The sequence below is a fragment of the Rousettus aegyptiacus genome, unplaced genomic scaffold (genome assembly GCF_014176215.1).
Source record: "Rousettus aegyptiacus isolate mRouAeg1 unplaced genomic scaffold, mRouAeg1.p scaffold_m13_p_5, whole genome shotgun sequence".
In the NCBI taxonomy this organism is placed as follows: Eukaryota; Metazoa; Chordata; class Mammalia; order Chiroptera; family Pteropodidae; genus Rousettus; species Rousettus aegyptiacus.
In genome coordinates, this window is record NW_023416308.1 from 73,468,591 (window position 1) to 73,490,574 (window position 21,984).

A 21,984-nucleotide genomic window follows, 5' to 3' on the forward strand; every position below is an offset into this window, starting at 1 on the left:
ATTATCCAGTCCGGAGTATTAACCTAAACTCTAAACTGCTTTGAAAGTTAAAGCTTTAAACAGAGAAGCCTAAATGAAAAACTTAAATATTTCAGGTTGACTTCTTCATGCCTCTAGCCTAACTAACCTCTTTTTCTGACGTGTTCAGGGACAGGACCAAGGAGAGTGGGGATCAAGGTCAAGGGCACAATCTCACAGGGCCAGTGGGGTATTGAGGCCCTCTGGTGGCATTATCAGATTGTTAACCTCTTTTTCTCAGTGACTTGGCAGCTTTCTGGAAATGACCCTGAAGGAAACATTGAATGGCAGGTTTCTTGGCAAGGGTGAAGCCTCTCCACCTATCTGTCTTCATATAGTTTCTCTTCATGTGTGCTATATATTTTTATAACTTTTTTCTCTTTTAAAATTGATTAGAAAGAAAGCATGCATTATGTAAAATTTAATCATTGTAAAAATGCGTAAATTAGAAAGCAACACACACTTTCATAATCCTATCCCACTAATTCAGTAATGTCTCAAAGTTGTCCCTTTGGATATATTAAATAAAACTTTTCATTTTAATATTTTAATTGATAATATTTGAATTCATGTGATTTAAAATGCAAAAAGGAAAAATTGTATATAAGTAAAAAAACTTTTTTCTACCACAGGCCTTGACTTTTTTAAAGGAGTCCATGTCACTTTGTTCAGGGAGGTGGTGTGAGTATCCAAGGGCTTTCTTAAGCAGCCCACACTCTGGTGTTAGAATATGCAGATTCAAGTCTTGGCTTTACCAATTATTGTGTGAATTTGGAAATGTTAGTTAACCTGTCTGTGCTTCAGTTTGTTTATTTGTAAATGGGGGATAATAATAATATTATCCAACACGACTTTATCTGATCATTGATCTATTAATTGAAAAGGTTAAAGTGGAGAATCATAAAAAGAGGTATACAGGCTATCAGCTTTTCCTATTTAAAAAAAAAAAAAATAACTCACCTAAAACTTAGTGGCTCTAAAGAAACAGATATCTGGTCACATTCTGTATGATGGTTGAGTGGTTCCTCTGGTCTGAGCCAGCTTGGTTAGGCTATATGGTCTAGGATGGCCTCATTCATATGTCAAGGGTCTTACCTGGAATGGCTGGGGTCTCTTCGTCTTGTGATCACTCATCCTCAAGGAGGCCGACTTGAGCATTGGGTTCCTAGCAACAAGAGAGATCAAGCAGTGGTGGCAATGTGTTCCCAGCAGGAAGAGAGGTCAAGCCCCAATGCACATGTACTTTTCAAATTTTCCCAGTGTGATGTTTGCTAACGTTCCATTGGCCAAACAAATATCTCATGGCCAAGTTCAGATTCAAGGTGGGGCAGGCGAGAAACAGACTCTACCTCTTGATGGGAAGAACAACAAAGACACATTGCATATGGCTTGTTTTTCTTTATTAAATTTATTGGGGTGACATTGATTAATAAAATTATATAGTTCCAAGTGTACAATTCAGTAATCCATCATCTACACATCACATTGTGTGTTCACCACTCAAAGTCAAATTTCTTTCCAACAGTAAATATTTGACTCCTTTTACCCTTATCTACATTCCTTCTCCCCTCCTTTCCCTCTGGTAACTGCTAAACTGTTGTCTGTGTCTATGAGTCTCTGTTTGTGTCGTCTGTTTGTTGGTTTCCATTTTACATCACACATATGAGTGAAATCATACGGTTCTCAACTTTTTCTGTCTGACTTACTTTGCTTAGTATGATGATCTCAAGATCCATTCATGTGGCAAATGGCAGTATTTCATCTTTTCTTACAGCTGAGTAATATTCCGTTGTATGTATGTACCACATCTTCTTTATCCAGTCATCTGCCGAAAGACACTTGGGTTGTTTCCATGTCTTAGCCACTGTGAATAATATCACAATGAACATTAGGATGCACATATCTTTATGGATAAACGTTTTCAAATTTCGGGTGTGTATAATTTCTTCTTTTGTGTGTTATCTTTACCAGGTTTCGATTTCTGGGTAATGTTGACCTCATAAAATAAGTTAGGAAGTATTTCTTCTTCAATTTTTTGAAAGAGTTTGAAAAGGACAGGTATTAAATATTCTTTGAATGTTTGGTAGAATTCACTAGTGAAGGCATCTGGTCCTGGACTTTTACTTTTTAGGAGGTTTTTGATGATTGTTTCAATTTCCTCACTGTTGATTAGTCTATTTAGATTTTCCAGTTCTTAATGATACAGTCTAGGAAAGTTATATATTTCTAAGAACTTGTACATTTCTTCTAGGTTTTTGAACTTGATAGCATATAGCCTTTTATAGTGTTCTTGTATGATCTTTGTATTTCTGTGATATCTGTCCTAACTTCCCCTCTTTTATTTCTGATTTTATTTGTATCTTTTCTCTTTTTTTTTTTCCTTAATGAGTTCAGCCAGCTCTTTGTTGCATATTTTTTCTAGTGTCTTTTTGTTTTCAATTTCATTTGTTTCTGTTCTAATTATTATTATTCCCATATTTCTGTTGACTTTGGACTTCATTTGTTCTTTTTCTATTTCTTGAAGACGTAATATTTCAGATTTTTCTTGTTTCTTGAGGTAGGCCTATAATGACATAAACTTTGCTCTTATCACTTTTGCTGTATCTCAAAAGTTTTGATATGTTGTAGTTTCATTCTCATTTGTATCTATGTATTTTTAGATCTCTCCTTTCATTTCTCCATTGACCCAGCCATTCCTCTGTAACATGTTGTTTAATCTCCATATATTTGTGGGGTTTTCCACTTTCTTTTTGTAGTTGATCTCCAGTTTCAAAGTATTGTGTTCGGAGATTATGCTTGGTATGATTTCAGTCTTCTTAAATTTCAACATATGGTCTATCCTTGAGAATATTCCATGTGAACTAGAGAAGAATGTATAATCTGGTGATTTGCGATAAAAGGCTCTGTATAAATATTGATTATGTCCACTTGGTCTAATGTGTCATTTAAGGCCAATATTTCCTTATTGATTTTCGGTTTGGAAGATCTATCCATAGCTGTCAGTGGAATCATTAGGTCTCCTACTATAACTATATTTTTTGTCAGTTTCTCCCTTTAGTTCTACTAGTACTTTATATATTTTGGTGCTCCCTGATTGGGAGCATATATATGGATAAGTGTTATGTTTTCTTGATGCATTTTATCATTATGAAATGTCTATCTCTGTCTCTTGCTGCCTTTTTTACCTCTTAAGTCTATTTCATCAGATATAAGTACAGCTATACCTTTTCTCTGGATGCTGTTTGCTTGGAATATTGTTATCTACCCTTTCACTTGGAGTCCATTTTTGTCCTTGCACCTGAGATGTGTCTCTTGATGGCAGCATATGGTTACATTTTGTTTTTGATCCAGTCTCTTACCTTGTGCCTTTTTATTGATGAGTTCAGCTTTTTTACATTTAGGCTGATTATTGATATATGAGGATTTCCTTTAGCCATCTTATCTTTTGTAGCTTGGTGTCTTCATCGTTTTTTTTTTTTTTTTTTTTTTTTTTTTGGCCTTCTGGTTTTCTCTATTATTTTAGTTTGGAGGTATTCTATAATTTTTTCCTTTTATTCCCTCTTTTTTATATTATGTGTCTCAGTTCTGGATTTTTTTGTGTGGTTGCCACTAAGTTTGTATAAAGGAAAATTTCATATATACAGTAGTCCTTTTTCTTCTGCATGAGTCTTATCTCCATTCCCCTTTGCAAACTCAGACCTTGACCCCCTCCCATTTTATGTTTTTATTGTCACAAATTATCCCTATTTATGCTGTGTGTTCATTTCCAAGTTGTAGTAGCCATTGTTATTGTCTTCTTTTTTTGTTTTTATCTCCTTTAACTTTCGTGTTATATTTAAGTGTATATCACCTTATTCTGTATAAGAGTTGCAGTTTCCTGCTTCTGTCTGCCAGTCTGTCATCTTACTCATAGTTTTGTATCCTTTTGCCTTTTTGTTTCAAGTAGAATAACCCCTTTCAGTATTTCCTGTATTGCTATGGTAAATTCCTTCAGCTTCTGAAAAGGTTTTTATTTCTCCTTCATATCTAAAAGATGACTTTACTGGATATATTATTCTTGGCTAGTAATTTCTCTCTTTCAAATTTTGAACATTCTACTTTACTTCCTCCTAGCTTATAAAGTTTCTGCTGAAAAATCTAATGATAGTCTAATGGATTTTCCTTTATAGGCTCTCGTCTTCTTTTCCCTGACTGCTTTGAGAATTCCTTCTTTTTCACTAATTTTTGACAATTTTAACATAGTATGCCTTGGAGAGGCCTTTTATGATTGAGATAATTAAGCGTTCTGATTACTTCTTGGATTCTGTGGTTTATTTTTTTTTTCTGTAGGTTGGGACATTCTCATTGACTGTTTGAATAGACTCTCTGTTCTCTCCTTGCTCTCATATTCTTCTGGTATACCCATTAACCGTATATTGTTCTTTCTAGTGGAGTCAGATAGTTCTTGTAGAGCTCTTTCATTTTTATTTACTCTCAAGTCTCTCTCTCTTCATCTGCATCATTTCCAGATTTCTGTCTTCAATATCACGAATTATTTCTTCCATCTGGTCAGCTGTATTTCCTAAGTTCACTGTTTCATTCTTCATCACTTTTATTGAGTTTTTCAGCTCCAGAATTTCTATTTGGTTCTTTGTTAAAATTTCCATCTCTTTGGTAATATATTTTTTGTTCGTTGATTTTATTTTTGAGTTCACTAAACTGCCTATTTGATTTTTCTTGCATCTTGTTGCATTTTTCAGAACTGCAATCTTGAATTCTCTGTTATTTAAATCACGTATTTCTCTCTTTAAGTTTATTTTCTGGAGATTTTTAATTTTATTTCTTAGCAGCCTTGTTACCTTGCCTCATGGTATTTAATGGATAATTTCTCTGCATAGGAATTTATGGGAATAAGCTCTGCTTTTATTTTATTTAATTATTTTTAAGAGTGATGCCTATTTAAGAGGTCAATAAAAGAGGTTTCTCTTTTGTTTTCCGGTAGGTGGTGCTTGAAGGGAGTACAAACCTCTTCTTGCACTGCTCAGGCTTCTTGGATCTCTGTTAGGTGTGGGACAATGCCTTGTATTCCCTGGAAAGATGGGTGTTTCCTTTGTGATCAGGTCACCTTGGTCTCAGGGCTCCACTACTTTGGCAGAATGTTGTGGGTAATGGAATTCTGAACCCCTGAAGTCCCAGGGCACTGCCTGAGGTGTCCAGGTGCCCCCACTAGGATCAGCTTTGATGGGTGTAGGTAGTATAGGTTGGGAGAGGTCCACTAGTGTATTTGTGGCTTTGCTTTTCTTTCAATAGTGGCCACTGGCAGACCTCAGCTGCCTCACCTCTGTATATCCACTGTTGTCACTGGCATTAGCCACAGTGTATGCATCTGCCACTCAGGAGCTGTCTCTTCAGTTCTAAGAGCTGTAGATATTGTGCTTTGTAGCCTGACACTCACTGCTATAGTTTCTTCTGGGGCCTACTGCTAGCTCTGGGAGGGTACAGGGAAGTGAGCTCTGGGAGGGTATGGGGAGGTGGCCAGGCCCTGTGGCTTTGTTTTTAGCCTGGCACTGGCAGCTGCTGGAACATAGCTGTCACACAGCTGTATTCCGTCTCTGTACTGATAGATCGCTGGGTTCAGCCATATTATATGCTAACCACTCTGGCAAAAATTCTCAGGGCTACAGAGTGAATGAAGCAGCCTTACTCCTCTCCTCTCCCCATGCCCTGCCTCGAGCTCCAGGTTGCGTCTGTAGCAACTGTCTCTGCTGTTCTCTCTTCCCTCCCCCCTTCTTTGCTTATGCTCTACCACCTTCTGATGTTTTGATGGACAAATCTCTCAGAGTGTTCATGTATTAGGCTGGGAATCCTTTGTTGGATTATAGCTGTTCACCTTGTTGTAATATTAATTGAAGATATCATGAGGACCCCCTCAAGCTGCCATACTTCTGATGTCACTCTCCAGGGTTCAGTTTTGGGAGGACTATTGTGGTCATTTTATCATCTACCATACGTATCTTACACGTTTTACTTTAAGATATTCATTTACCTTTTGACATAGAGTAAAATTTTTTTTTTCGAGGATAATTCAGCTGGTTGGATTCTGTATTCTCTTGCTTATTTAAACATCCAGATGAACCAGGTATGATTTCTAAGTTTTACTTCTTTAAAGCAGAACAAGAACTTAGTCATAGAAACAGTCTGAGTAAGGACTGTACCCATAATTTAATAATCTCCCTATCTCAATCTTTTATAGCAGTGGTCCCCAACCTTTTTGGCATGAGGGACCAGTGCTGCTGAGAATCTAGATTATGAGAATTAGATTATGAGAATCTAATGCCTGATGATCTGAGGTGGAGCGGAAGTGGTGATGCTACTAGCACAGGGGAGTGGCTGCAAATACAGATGAAGTTTTGCTCGCTCAACCTCTCCTCACCTCCTGCTGTGTGGCTCAGTTCCTAACAGGCCACGGACCAGTACCGGTCTACAGTCTGAGGGTTGGGGATCTCTGTCTTATAGTGTTTCACTCACACCTAATTCAGATGTTTATTTTTTGATGAACTACTCTGTCTTCATTGAGATTTTCAAAGCATTGACTTAGTTTTCTTGAAAATGGCATACTTTTTTCCTGCTAATTTTACATATTTAAATAATATTTAACTACATTGCACAGTTATAACAATGAATGTAACTGTTCTAAGCCATTTGAGGAACAAGAACAACTGATTTTTGGTGTTGCTTGGTGATCCTTAACTGGGGAGCGTGATAGAGCAGGTCAAGGCATCATTCATTCTGTTTCCCAGAAGAGATTAAGAGCCTCAGTTTAGTAGAAGTTGATTAAGAGCTTCCTCAGTATCTGCATAATAGGGCTATCGTGAGTATTAGATATGAAAATGGGACAATTGTATGGGCACTCTCGCTGTGCTCTGACATCAGGCAGGGAATGTAGATTGTGCTCCAGAGTTGTGCAGTGCCACAGGCTGGGCTTCTGAGAGTATTTTGCAAGTGCTTCTACCTGGCTCCTCTACCTCAAAGGAGGGACCAAATTTATATTATAAGAAAATGAATGTAGTTTAAAGGAAAACTTTCCCCTGAATTATGGGTAATTTCAGTTATTTAAAGCAAATGGAGTGACGTGAGAAGCATGGCAGAAATGTCCGCAGATCTCTCCCCTTGAAATAACAATAAGTTGAACATTTATAACTCAACAAAAAACAACCAACCAGTAGCACACAAGCACGTCTGAGCAACAGATCTGCGATAAGAGCTACCACAGGTCAGAAACCAGGAGTCCGGTGGTAGACTAGGAGAAACAAGCCACCTGTCATAGTTGGAGCTCCCTGCAAGAGGAGTGGAAGGGGAGAAGGTACGGTGGGTTCCCTGAATGGCCCTGCCTGAGCTCCATGCAGCAGCAGTGCCCAGGAATCAGGGAAGAAATCAGAGAGGTGGGAACAGCAGAGAAGCAACAATTGATTGTTACCAGCTGGGGTGGCAAAACACGAGGTTGAACTGCAGCCTCCAAGCCCCAATACAGATGGCCACTCCCCCCATATTCTTCAAAACAGAACACTGTGGAACCAGGGGAATCTGAGCGAATGTTACCAAAACTGTTGCTAACACTAACAGGGACTGAGACTGAGGGTAGCGAGCATGATTGAATATATGAAAAAAAAAAAAAAGAAGAGAGACATTTTTAAGACTTTGTGTAAAGCAGAGATTCAAGAGGCTGGAAACAAAAAGAAAAATGTCTTCTTTACAACAGGCTAAAGAGAGACCTCTGTGTAATATATCTTCTTCCAAAAAAGGCAAAGTACACTTCCATTAATGCTCAGGAAGAAAAATAGTCCATTAAACACCATGAACAACCACGGTGACAGGGCATCTCAGAAAGAAAGAGATACTGAGGAACACTTCATAAGGATAAAGGGAATCATGCACCAAGAAGGCATAACACTTATTAATAACTATGTTCCCAATGAGGGAGCCTCAAAATTTGTAAAGCAATACTAACAGAAATAAAGGCAGAAATAGATCAAAACACTATAATAGTAGGGGACCGAAATACCCCAATGTCAGATATGGACAGATCATCCAAACAGAAAATCAGTAAAGAAATAACATCTTTAAATAACACATTAATCAACTGGACATAATTGACATTTACAGAGCTTTCCATCCCAAAACTGCTGCTTATACATTCTTCTCTAGTGCACATGGAACATTCTCAAGAATTGACCACATAGTGGGACACAGAGATAGCCTCAACAAACATAAAAGGGTTAAAATCATAACAACCATATTCTCTGATCATAATGCTTTGAAACTAGAGATCAACTTCAAAAAGAAAGTGGGAAGAACTACAAGATACTGGAGATTAAACAACATGCTACTGAAGAATAACTGGGTCAGAGAAGAAATAAAAAACTAGAAAAGGAAGAAGAAATGAAGACTAAAGTCAGCAGAAGGAAAGAAATCATCAAAATTAGAGCAGAAATAAATGAAATTGACAACAGAAGAACAATAGAAAAATAAATGCAAAACAGGGATGAAAGGGGAAATTACAACTGATATCGCAGAAATACAAAGGATCAAACAAGAATACTGTGAAAAAGTGTGTAACACCAGAGTTAATAACCTAGAAGAAATGAACAAGACTTAGAAAGATACAACCTTCCTAGACTGAATCAAGAAGAACCAAAAAATTCTAAATAGACCCATCAGCAGTATGGAAATTGAAACAATCATCAAAAACCTACCAAAAAGTAGAGTCCAGGACAAGATGGCTTCACCAGTGAATTCTACCAAACATTCAAAGAAGATTTAATACCTATTCTCCTCAAACTCTTCCAAAAAATCAAAGAGGAGGCAATACTTCCCAACTCATTTTATGAGGCCAATATTATCCTGACACCAAAACCTGGTAAAGCAAGCAAACAAAAAAAAACTACAGTTCAATATCTCTCATGAACACAGATGCAAAAATCCTAATGACTGAAAAAGGGGAAGATTGAATACAGAAACATATTAAAAAGATTATACAGCACGATCAAGTGGACTTCATCCCAGAGGCACAGGAATGGTTCAATATATGCAAATCGATTAACGTGATACACCACATAAACAAACTAAAGAATAGGAATCATACGATCATATCGATAGATGCAGAAAAAGCCTTCGACAAGATACACCATCCATTTATGACCAACACACTTAACAAAATTGGTATAGAAGGAAAGTACCTTAACATAATAAAGGCCATCTATGATGAACCCTCAGCCAACATTATACTTAATGGTGAAAAATGAAAAACCTTCCCTCTGAGATGAGGAACAAGGCAAGGCTGTCCACCATCACCACTGTTATTCAATATAACTTTGGAGGTCCTAGCTAGTGCACTCAGGCCAGAGAAGATGTAAAAGGCATCCAAAGAGGAAGTGAAACAGTAGAATTGTCACTACTTGCGGATGACATGTTTTTCTAAATAGAAAACCCTAAAGACGCCACAAGAACACTACTAGAAACAATAAGCACATACAGAAAAGTTTCTGGATACAAAATCAAAGTTCAAAATTCTATAGCGTTCCTATACTCTACCAGCAAAGTGTCAGAAAAAGAAGTGGAGAAAATAATTCCTTTTGCAATTGCAACAAAAAGAATGAAATGCTAGGGATAAAGTTAATAAAGCATGCGAAGGACCTATATAATAAAAACTACAAGACTCTATTGAAAGAAACTGAAGAAGATATAAAGAAATGGAAAGCTATTTCGTGTTCCTGGATTGGAAGAATCAACATAGTTAAAATGACCTTATAACCTAAAGCATTATATACAGATTTGATGCAATCTGCATCAAAATCTCATCGGCATTTTTTAAAGAAACAGAACAAAAAAATATCGGATTTGTATGGAAGCACAAAAGACCCCAAATTGCCAAAGCCATCCTGAGGAAAAAAAAACGAGGATGGAGGCATCACTCTACCTGACTTCAAATTATACTACAAAGTGGCAGTAATCAAATCGGCATGGCATGGGCAGAAAAACAGACAAAAAAACAGTGGAACAGAATCGAAAGTCCAGAAGTAAACCCATGTTTATATGGGCAAATAATTTTCGACAAAAAAAGCCAAAAACATACAGTGGAGAAAGGAAAGCCCCTTCGGTAAATGATGCTGGGAAAACTGGAAAGCCACCTGCAAAAGAATGAAACTAGACTCTTGTCTATCACCACACACCAAAATTAACTCAAAATGGTTAAAGAACCTGAATATAAGACCTGAAACAATAAAGCGCATAGAAGGAAACATAGGAGTGAAACTCAAGGACCTTGGACTTAAAGAAGATTTTAAGAATTTTACCTCGAAGGTGAGGGAAGTAAAAGCAAAAATAAATGAATGGGACTACATCAAACTAAAAAGCTTCTGCTCAGCAAAAGAAACCATCAACAAGGTAAAGAGACAACCATCTCAATGGGAAAATATATTTGCAAGCAATGCCTCCGATAAGGGCCTAATAGCCAAGCTACACAAAAAGCTCATACGACTCAATAACGACAGCGACAAAACCAAACGATTCAATCAAAAAATGGGCAGAGGACCTGATCAGATTCTTCTCCCAAGAAGACATACAAATGGCCAACAAACATTTGAAAAGATGCTCCACATCGCTAGCTATTAGGGAAATGCAAGTCAAAACCACAACGAGATACCATCTCACACCTCTTAGATTAGCTATCATCAACAGGATAAGTAATAACAAATGCTGAAGAGGATGTGGAGAATTAGAAACCCTCATACACTGCTGGCGGGACTGCAAATTGGTAGAGCCACTATGGAAAACAGTATGGAGGTTCCTCGAAAAACTAAGACTTGATCCACTGTATGATCCAGCAGTCCCTCTCTACTGGGTATTTACCCCAAAGACTTGAAAAGATACATCTGAAAAGATATTTGCACACCAATGTTTATAGCAGCATTATTCATGGTGGCCAGTGCATGGATGCAACCAAAGTGTCCTATGATAGATGACTGGCTAAAGAAGATGTAGTACGTATATACAATGGGATATTACTCGAGTATAAGAAGAGATAAATACTACCATTTGTGACAACATGAATGGTCTCGAGATAATCATGCTAAGTGAAACAGAAAAAGTTAAAAAGCACATGATATCACTTATATGTGGGATATAAACCTAAAAGCAACAAATGAACAGGACAGAGACTCATAGACATGGACAATGACTAAAAGTTACCAGAGGATTGGGGGGAGAGGGGTGGTGGATGGCATAAAAGGGGTCAAATATGTGGTGACAAATATGTGGGTGGTGAACACCCAGTACTATATATATATATATCTTACTGTTGAAATGTACACTTAAAATTTACTGGATATTGTTGGCCAAGGTTACCATAAACAAACAAACAAATAAATAAATGGAAAAATAGACCTAAAGTGGTTAAAACACTTCCTTAGCTCCTGTAAATGCTCATTGCTCGTTGTTATTATCCTGATCATTAATATTAATGTCATTATTCAGTCCAAGGAAAGACCTTGGGATAAGGTGGCGAATGGTAAGAAAGAATAAAAAGTGCCAGCCCCAGTCTCATCAAGTAAAATTTGAGGGGAAACACTGGAGGAGGAAAGGGGCAATCAAGCCAGGGAATTAAAAATTTCACACAAGAAGACCCAGGAAATGGAGCTCTGGGAAGTGTGTGCTTCAGGCAAGCAGTGTGGAGAAAGGGGCATGTTAGGTAAGGGAGAATAATAATTTCAGCATACTTATTTGATACATGATGAGAGGGAACAATGATTCCAAAATGCTGTTTCACAGTCTAGTTGCTTCAGCATCATGCAGAGAGCTTGTTAAAACTGCAGAAATTCTAATTTCTGAGGTCTGTAGAGAGACTCAGGAACCCGTATTACTTAAAACTGCCCAGGTAGAATTGGATGCACAGCTAGGTGTGGGAAGTCATGCCATGAAAACACGGAGCAAGACACGTGGGCTATAATCCTGAGTCCAGGATAGACTTGCTACATGACTTCTCGGGGATTCCGCCAGGCCTCTGTGTTGACGGTCACAGGAGATGAAAGGAGCGAAGTATTTTATTCCTTGTAGATTTCTCCCCTGCTCCTCACACACAGGTGGGTTGATTGTTATGGCAGCAGCAAATATTCTCTGTATTTGAGATCACCACATAAATCAAAGTTTCTCCACCCGGTCTGTCACCCATCCTCTTCACCACCCTTGCTCCCAGCACTGGCAGTACAGCAAGGGACGCTGCCCATGTGATCTAAAATCCCTTCCTATTGTAAAGTTCTTTAACTATAGTTTGTTTTCTGTTTTGTAGACACCAAGTCATTATATGTTGATGTGGTTTCTCCTGGATGGTGTTTCTGCAGTTTTCATTGTTTCCATATTTTATTTTCATTGGTAAGAATATATTTGTAATTTTAAATGAATTTTCCCCAGAATAAAATTATGAATGGTTCTTACAGATAGCTAAAAACAAACAAAAAACAGTTAAACACTCTTCCCATAATCCTGAATGACAAGTTCTCAGGAAGACAGGGTTAATGTTCTGAACCTCTCATTTCTTCTCATGTTGCCTGTAGCTCTTTATGCCCTTTCCACCTCCTCAGTGTAAGACAATATTCTAAGGATGAGGACGCTCTCTCACTAAAGCTTAGTTAAAGCCTGTAACTGCAGGTTCAGTGTGGATCAGTTGGGGGAGGGCAGAGGTTAAATGTTATCCAAAGCAAATGCTTCCATCTTCCTGCCTTCTACAAAATTGGACATGCAGGGTCCTGTGCAAAGAAGAGCAAGTTCACAAACTGGGAATGCTGGATTTCTGCCCTAGATTTGCCCCTTGCTCAGTGGGTGACCCTGGGAAAATCACTGTGCTTTTCTAGGCCATAGTCTTTTTATCTGTCCAAGAAAATGACATTTGAGAATCCTTGCAGGTCAAATCCTACAGGGTTTCAAGATTTAAGGCAAGAGAGAAAACATCCCGGAAGAATAATTTTAGCTAGAGGACACCATGGTAGTGTAGACCTCACCACGCTCATCATTCCTTCTTTTATGGGTTATCCTTTAAAGGAGGGGAAAGTACAAATGCTCTGCTTAAGTGAGAATATGACTGGATAATGTTTCTTTTCTGGCCACTGTCTTGGCTTATTGCCTTCTTCTGAAATATTTGAGATTCATGGATAGTCTGCTTCCTTCCAGGTGGAAAGAAAACAAAGAAAATGTCTCAGAAAGCAGCAGCAGTCACACAGGTAAAGTCAGAGGTCCAGACCACTCATACCCATTGCCTGCTGGTCAGAGGGCCTGCTTTTCATGTCTGACCAGAACTGAGGGAAATTGGAGGTTTGGGACCAGGGAGAAATTGAGCTGTGTGGGCTGAGCACAGTCTGGATGACCCTTGACATCAGACTTTATTTTGGACCTCATTCTCTAGCAGTGAGACCCCTTCAAAGAAAATCGAATGCGGTGTTTATGTGTTAACTTGTTCAAATATTTATTCATTACAAAGGTATCGAATACCCACTTTGGGCCAGGCACTCTGATAGGAGCTGATGATAACTGAAAACTGTCTGTGGAGGGTGGCCCAAGAGAGTGGAGGACTAGCCCATGGAGAACAGTGGGCCAGGAGCCTAGATCCAGGATAGAGTGGTTTCCATGCCCTTCAGGGCTGAATGTGCTTTATGGGGCCTCAGTTGTGGGTGGTGTGTGTTGGACAATCGGGGAGAAACTGCAGAGATTCTAGAATGTTGGACTAGGGTCTAGGCTCTGCATATAAGCAATGAGAAGAGGGTGAATGGGTTTCAAACAGGGGAGCGATATGCCTAGATTTCCGTGTAAGGGGATGGAATAACAGTAATTTACTATTCAGCAGAACTCAGGGTCTGAAAAAGTGAGATAGGCCCAGTAAGGGGAAGGGAAGCTAGATTTAATTTTTAAAAGTTATGGAGATAATCACATAAAGAGTTATTGGCTTGGTAAGCCAGTGTAATGTCAAAGGGAAAACCAGTTAGGAAGCAGAGAACTCTGCAGTACATGATACAGTCTCTTTCCATAGCACTGGAACCTTTAGCAAGGTCATAAAAATCATAAAATCATTTTTATTGCTTGTGTACAGTGGTGGCTGTCCTGAGATGCCATGCACCAGCTGGCAGAGGGTTGAATTGATAAAATACTTAGAGTCAGTAATGGATCCACAGCGACCATGAAAAAATAAGTTCAGAAATTTGAATAAATGAAATGGAAGTCAATGGTCTTTCATACTGTGAAACTGAAGGTTCAACCAAGATCACACAAATCTCTTGAGGGTCAGAGAGATCTCAAGTAAATGAGTTACATGGATTTTTGAAGGTCACTCTGCTGGCTTTTAGGAAATCTGAAGGCTGTATTCCAGCTACCTCATGATTTTCAGTAGTGGTGAGTAAACTGAGGTTGCCATAACAAAATATTTATTTTCTCACGTTCTGGAGGCTAGAGATTCAAGATCAGTGTGTCAGAAGGTTTGGTTTCTTAAACCTGAGAGTTCTCGCATTGGCTTGCAGATAGTGGCTTCTTACTGTGTCCTCACACAGTCTTTCCTCTGTGCACATATGCATCCGTAGTGTCTCTTTGTGTCTAAATTTTCTCTTTTCCAGTCAGATTGGGTTAGGGCCCACCCTAACAGCCTCATTCAATACCTCTGTAACGGCCCTATTTCTAAGTAAAGTCAGGTTTTGAGGTACTGGGGGTTAGGGCTTTTAAGATGTGAATATGGAGGGGACACAATTCAGCCCGTAATAGTAATCCAGCCAAGAAATGAAAAGAACATGGAAATGGTGAAGAAATCAAGAATGGGAGAGACGTTTTAAAGAAAAATTCAGAGAACTGTGTAAATTTGGATAAAGGAAATAGTTACATTGCCTTAGAAAAGTACTCAGTTAAATTGACTCTACCATGTTGAAATGATTAGAAGATGAGTAGAAAACAAATTCATAAGCTTTCCTATTTTAAGAGTTTTTAATTTACTGTTACAGAAACCAATTTTGACTCTTCTGAGCAGAAAGAAAATTTATCAAAGGCTGTTTGAGTACTTTGAAAACAAATCTAGAGGGTGCAGGACCAAGTTTAGAAAAAGAAGGAACAAGAAAGACTGAACAGAGCCAGAACCTCAGTCCAGATCCATTCAGGATGAGAGGAATAGAGTGTCCAACACTAAGCATATCTTGCAGCACGACCACCTCCAGGATGGGCATGTACCACTGCACCAGCTAACTGCCACCAGAAGGCATTCTATACCTTTCTAGCTTTAGGATGTATTTTTCAGCACTTGAAAAGAGTCAGTTCTTTGCCTTCTTATGAAAAGTCTTCCAAGAAAAAAAAAAAAAAACTTCCATTTTCTTATCTCTGTTCCTCTACTTGTAATATTTACTTTTTATCTCTGACTACTTTTTAAATTAATAATTTTTTTGGTGATATTGGTTAACGAAATCTGATAAGATTCAGCTCTACATTTTAACAGTAAGGCATATATGTATTTACATTGCGTGTTCACTTCTCATAGTTAGATTTCTTTCTGTCACCACATATTTTACCCCCTTTACCTTGTCTACCTCTCCAAGCGCCCTTACTCCCTACCCTCTGGTAACCACTAGTCTATTGTCCATGTCCATGAGTCTCTGTTTGTCCTGTTCATTTGATTCTTTTAGGTTTATAACCCACATATAAGAGATATGTGATTTTCAACTTTTTCTATCTGACTTATTTTGCTTAGCATGATTATATCGAGGTCTATCTATGTTGTTACAAATGGCAGTATTTAATCTCTTCTTATGGCTGAGTAATATTCCATTGTATATACGTACTACATCTTCTTTAGCCAGTCATCTATCATAGGACACTTTGGTTGCATCCATGCACTGGCCACCATGAATAATGCTGCTATAAACATTGGTGTGCAAATATCTTTTCAGGTGTATCTTTTCAAGTCTTTGGGGTAAATACCCAGTAGAGAGGGACTGCTGGATCATACAGTGGATCAAGTCTTAGTTTTTCGAGGAACCTCCATACTGTTTTCCATAGTGGCTCTACCAATTTGCAGTCCCGCCAGCAGTGTATGAGGGTTTCTAATTCTCCACATCCTCTTCAGCATTTGTTATTACTTATCCTGTTGATGATAGCTAATCTAAGAGGTGTGAGATGGTATCTCGTTGTGGTTTTGACTTGCATTTCCCTAATAGCTAGCGATGTGGAGCATCTTTTCAAATGTTTGTTGGCCATTTGTATGTCTTCTTGGGAGAAAAATCTGATCAGGTCCTCTGCCCATTTTTTGATTGAATCGTTTGGTTTTGTCGTTGTCGTTATTGAGTCGTATGAGCTTTTTGTGTAGCTTGGCTATTAGGCCCTTATCGGAGGCATTGCTTGCAAATATATTTTCCCATTGAGATGGTTGTCTCTTTACCTTGTTGATGGTTTCTTTTGCTGAGCAGAAGCTTTTTAGTTTGATGTAGTCCCATTCATTTATTTTTGCTTTTACTTCCCTCACCTTTGAGGTAAAATTCTTAAAATCCTCTTTAAGTCCAAGGTCCTTGAGTTTCACTCCTATGTTTCCTTCTATGCGCTTTATTGTTTCAGGTCTTATATTCAGGTCCTTAAACCATTTTGAGTTAATTTTGGTGTGTGGTGATAGACAAGAGTCTAGTTTCATTCTTTTGCAGGTGGCTTTCCAGTTTTCCCAGCATCATTTATCGAAGGGGCTCTCCTTTCTCCACTGTATGTTTTTGGCTTTTTTGTCGAAAATTATTTGCCCATATAAACATGGGTTTACTTCTGGACTTTCGATTCTGTTCCACTGTTTTTTTGTCTGTTTTTTTGCCCATGCCATGCCGATTTGATTACTGCCACTTTGTAGTATAATTTGAAGTCAGGTAGAGTGATGCCTCCATCCTCGTTTTTTTTTTTCCTCAGGATGGCTTTGGCAATTTGGGGTCTTTTGTGCTTCCATACAAATCTGATGATTTTTTTGTTCTGTTTCTTTAAAAAATGCCTATGAGATTTTGATGCAGATTGCATCAAATCTATATAATGCTTTAGGTTATAAGGTCATTTTAACTATGTTGATTCTTCTAATCCAAGAACATGAAATATCTTTCCATTTCTTTATATCTTCTTCTATTTCTTTCAATAGAGTCTTGTAGTTTTTATTATATAGGTCCTTCGCATGCTTTATTAACTTTATCCCTAGCATTTCATTCTTTTTGTTGCAATTGCAAAAGGAATTATTTTCTCCACTTCTTTTTCTGACACTTCGTTGGTAGAGTATAGGAACGCTACAGAATTTTTAACTTTGATTTTGTATCCAGAAACTTTTCTGTATGTGCTTATTGTTTCTAGTAGTGTTCTTGTGGCATCTTTAGGGTTTTCTATTTAGAAAAACATGTCATCCACAAGTAGTGACATTTCTACTGCTTCATTTCCTCTTTGGATGCCTTTTACATCTTCTCTGGCCTGACTGCACTCGCCAGGACCTCCAAAGTTATATTGAATAACAGTGGTGATAGTGGACAGCCTTGCCTTGTTCCTGATCTCGGAGGGAAGGTTTTTCATTTTTCACCATTAAGTATAATGTTGGCTGAGGGTTCGTCATAGATAGCCTTTATTATGTTAAGGTATTTTCCTTCTATACCAATTTTGTTAAGTGTGTTGGTCATAAATGGATGGTGTATCTTGTCGAAGGCTTTTTCTGCATCTATTGATATGATCGTATGATTCCTATTCTTTAATTTCTTTATGTGGTGTATCACGTTAATCGATTTGCATATATCGAACCGTTCCTGTGCCTCTGGGATGAAGTCCACTTGATCGTACTGTATAATCTTTTAAATATGTTTCTTTATTCAATCCTCCCCTTTTTCAGTCATTAGGATTTTTGCATCTGTGTTCATGAGAGATATTGAACTGTAGGGTTTTTTTGTTTGCTTGCTTTACCAGATTTTGGTATCAGGATAATATTGGCCTCATAAAATGAGTTGGGAAGTATTGCCTCCTCTTTGATTTTTTGGAAGAGTTTGAGGAGAATAGGTATTAAATCTTCTTTGAATGTTTGGTAGAATTCACTGGTGAAGCCATCTTGTCCTGGACTCTACTTTTTGGTAGGTTTTTGATGACTGTTTCAATTTCTGCTGATGGGTCTATTTAGAATTTTTTGGTTCTTCTTGATTCAGTCTAGGAAGGTTGTATCTTTCTAAGTCTTGTTCATTTCTTCTAGGTTATTAACTCTGGTGTTACACACTTTTTCACAGTATTCTTGTATGATCCTTTGTATTTCTGCGGTATCAGTTGTAATTTCCCCTTTCATCCCTGATTCGCATTTATTTTTTCTATTGTTCTTCTGTTGTCAATTTCATTTATTTCTGCTCTAATTTTGATGATTTCTTTCCTTCTGCTGACTTTAGGCTTCATTTCTTCTTCCTTTTCTAGTTTTTTAAGATTAAACATTAGATCATTTATTTGGGCTCATTCTTGATTTGTGAGATAGGCCTGTAATGATATGAACTTTCCTCTTATGATAACTTTTGCCATGTCCCAAAAGTTTTTGATTTGTTGTACTGTTTTTATCACTTGTTTCTATGTATCTCTCGATCTCTCTTTTTATTTCTTCTTTGACTCAGTTATTCTTCAGTAGCATGTTGTTTAATCTCCATGTATTTGTGGTTCTTCCTGATTTCTTTTTGCAGTTGATCTCTAGTTCAAAGCATTATGATCAGAGAATATAGTTGGTATGATTTCAACCTTTTTATATTTGTTGAGGCTACCTCTGTGTCCCACTATGTGGTCGATTCTTGAGAATGTTCCACGTGCACTAGAGAAGAATGTATAAGCAGCTGTTTTGGGATGGAAGGCTCTGTAAATGTCAATTATGTCCAGTTGGTCTAATATGTCATTTAAAGATGTTACATCCTTACTGATTTTCTGTTTGGATGATCTGTCCATATCTGACATTGGGGTATTTAGGTCCCCTACTATGATAGTGTTTTGGTCTGTTTCTGTCTTTATTTCTGTTAGTAATTGCTTTACATATTTTGGGGCTCTTTGGGAGCATAGATATTAAAAAGTGTTACATCTTCTTGGTGCATGATTCCCTTTATCATTATGAAGTGTCCCTCAGTATATATATATATATTTTTTTATCAGGGGTCTATTTCATCTGCTTTTAGTACTGCTACTTCCAGTTTTCTCTGAATGCCATTTGCTTGAAATATCATTTTTCACCCTTTCACGTTGAATCTATATTTGTTTTTAGAGCTGAGATGTGTCTCCTGGAGGCATCATATGGTTGGGTTTTGTTTTTTGATCCATTCTGCCACTCCGTGCCTTTTTATTGGTGAGTACAGTTCATTTACATTTAAGGTGATTATTGAAATATGAGGTCTCCCTGTAGCCATTGTATGCTTTGCTTTCTGGTAGCTCGGTGTTTCCATTGCTTGTGTTTTTGTTTTCTTTCTTTTGGTTGGGTTTTGTGGATTTTCCCTCTGGTCCTTCTTGTTTTATGTTATGAACATCATTTCTCAATCTTTTGTGTGTGGTTACCATTACAAATATGTAAACAATATTAATATATTTACAGATGTCCATTTTCTTCTGTGCGTGCCTTATCTCCATTCCCCTTTGTGAATTTGGATCTTTCAATCCTCCCCTTTTTCAGTCATTGTTGTCTCAGTTTTTCCCTATATATGCTGAATGTTCATTACTATCTTGCTATAACAAATCTCTTTTTATTATTTAAGCTTATGATGTCCTGATCTTAGTAAGAGCTGCACTCCTCTGCTTCTATCTGCTTGTTAGTCCCCTTACTCCTAATTATGTTTTTTTGTTGTTGTTGTTATTTTGTTTTAGGTGAGCTGACCCCCTTCAGTATTTTCTGTAATACAGGCCTGGTAGTGCAAAATTCCCTTTTTTTTTTTTTTTTAATTTCTGGGAAGGTCTTTATTTCTCCTTCATATCTAAATGAAAGCTTAGCTGGATACATTATTCTTAGCTGGTAGTTCCTTTCACTTAATAGTTTGAATATTTATTTGCTTTCACTCCTTTCTGGCTTGTAGGTTTTGTGCTAAGAAGTACAATGATAAAATAACGGGTATTCCTTTATAGATTACGGTCTTCTCTTCCCTGGCTGCCCTGAGAATTGTCTGTGTTGTTGTTTTTTGATCATTTTAATTCAATGTGTCTTAGTGAAGGCCTTTTTGGGTTGAGATAATTGGGTGTTCTGTTGACTTCCTAAATTCCAGCTCATTCCTTAGATTTGGGAAATTCTCGTCCGCTATTTGTCTAAAAATGCTTTCTAATCCCTGCTCTTTTCCTCTTCTTCGAGAATGCCCATTATTCTTATGTTTCCTTTTCCGATGGTATCAGGTAGTTCTTGTATTTGTCTTTTATTATTTTTCATTCTTCAATCTCTTCTTCATTCTGATTTATTTCTAGATTTCTGTCTTTGATATCACTGATCCTTACCTCCATTTGGTCGACTCTATTTCCCAAGCTTGCTATTTCATTTTTCATCTCTTTCAGTGTGTTCTTCATCTCCAGAAGTTCTGTTTGGTTCTTTTCAAGGGTTTCAATCTCCTAGCTCAAAAAAAAAATCTCATTCTGCTCATCTATTTGTTTTTTCAATTCTTGAAATGTTGATATGAATTGTTTCGACTCTCACTGAGTTTTTTCAGAAATACTATCCTGAATTCTCTGTCATTTAAGCTGCGTATTTCTATGTTTGTAAGCTTATTTTCTGGAGATATTTCTCTCTCTTTCTGAGTTGTCTTGTCATCTTGGTTGTTCATGATGTTTAATGGACTATTTCTCTTCCTGAGCATTAATGGAAATGTATTCTACTGCTTTTTCCAGAAAGTTTTATTATATAAAGGTCTCTCTTTAACCTGTTGCAAAGAAGGCATTTTTCTTTTGGTTTCCTGTCGATGCCATCTAAGCATCTTGGATCCCTGCTTTATATAAAGCCTTTTTTTTAAATTATTTACTTTAATTAGATTTAAATACACAGTACATTGGTTAGACATGAATATAGTTCATAAAACAATCACCCCAATTGCTTTCTCCCTCACCTTACCCTCCACCTAGCCAACGTATTAATGCTAACTGCATTCCCTATGCCGTACCCCTCATCCCAGTGACCATCCATCAGGTACTAATTTGTACTTCTTTAACAATTCACCTCATTCTCCCAGCACCCCAAAACCCCCTCCCATCTGTCCATCACCAAATTCTCCACTATATTTGTGAGTCTGTTTTTGATTAGTTTGTTCTTTTTATTCCTTAAATTCTGCATATAAGTGAAATCATATAGTGTTTATCTTTCTCTGTCTGTCTTAAATATCTTCTAGGGCCATCAAAGCAATATCTTTTTTTGTCCCATTCCTTTTAGTATCTGTGTTTCTTTTCATCTGAAGTGAGTCTTTTGTAGGCAGCATATGTGCAAGGGTTTTTTTTTCTTTTTTATCTGTTTAGCCATTCTATCTTTTGGTTGGAGCACTTAATTCTTTTCCATTTGACATACTTATTGATAGGAATGTAATTTTTATCCTACTCTATTCCTGTTTTTGATACACGTTTTTTCTTCTTAAAGAAGTCCCTCCAACATTTCTTGTAATACTGGCGTGGTGTTAATAAATTCCTTTAGCTTATTTTTGTCTGGGAAGCTCTTTATCTGTCTTTCAACTCTAAACGATAACTGCTGGATAAAGTATTCTTGGTTGTAGATCCTGGGTCTTCATCATGTCGAATATTTTTTGCCAAGCCCTTCTGTCCCACATCGTTCCTTTTGAGAAATCAGCTGCCAGTCTGATGGGTGTTCCCTTGTAGGTAACTATCTGCTTTTTTCTTGCTGCTTTTAATATTCTTTCTTTGTATTTAACCTTTGGCACTTTAATTATGATGTGTCTTGTGTGGGCCTCTTTGGATCCCTAGTTTTTGGAATTCTCTTAGCTT

At 37.5% G+C, this 21,984-nt stretch overlaps 1 protein-coding gene across 1 annotated transcript in view; it reads left to right on the plus strand.

Moving 5' to 3' along the window:
- GDPD4 (glycerophosphodiester phosphodiesterase domain containing 4) overlaps positions 1-13,396 on the plus strand; it is a 79,735-nt gene extending 66,339 nt beyond the window's left edge. Inside the window, exons 13-14 of the mRNA XM_036221570.1 lie at positions 12,341-12,423; positions 13,219-13,396. Of these exons, the coding sequence (XP_036077463.1) occupies positions 12,341-12,423; positions 13,219-13,396 (261 nt within the window). The remainder of the gene's footprint in view (positions 1-12,340; positions 12,424-13,218) is intronic.
- The last annotated feature ends 8,588 nt before the right edge of the window (positions 13,397-21,984 follow it).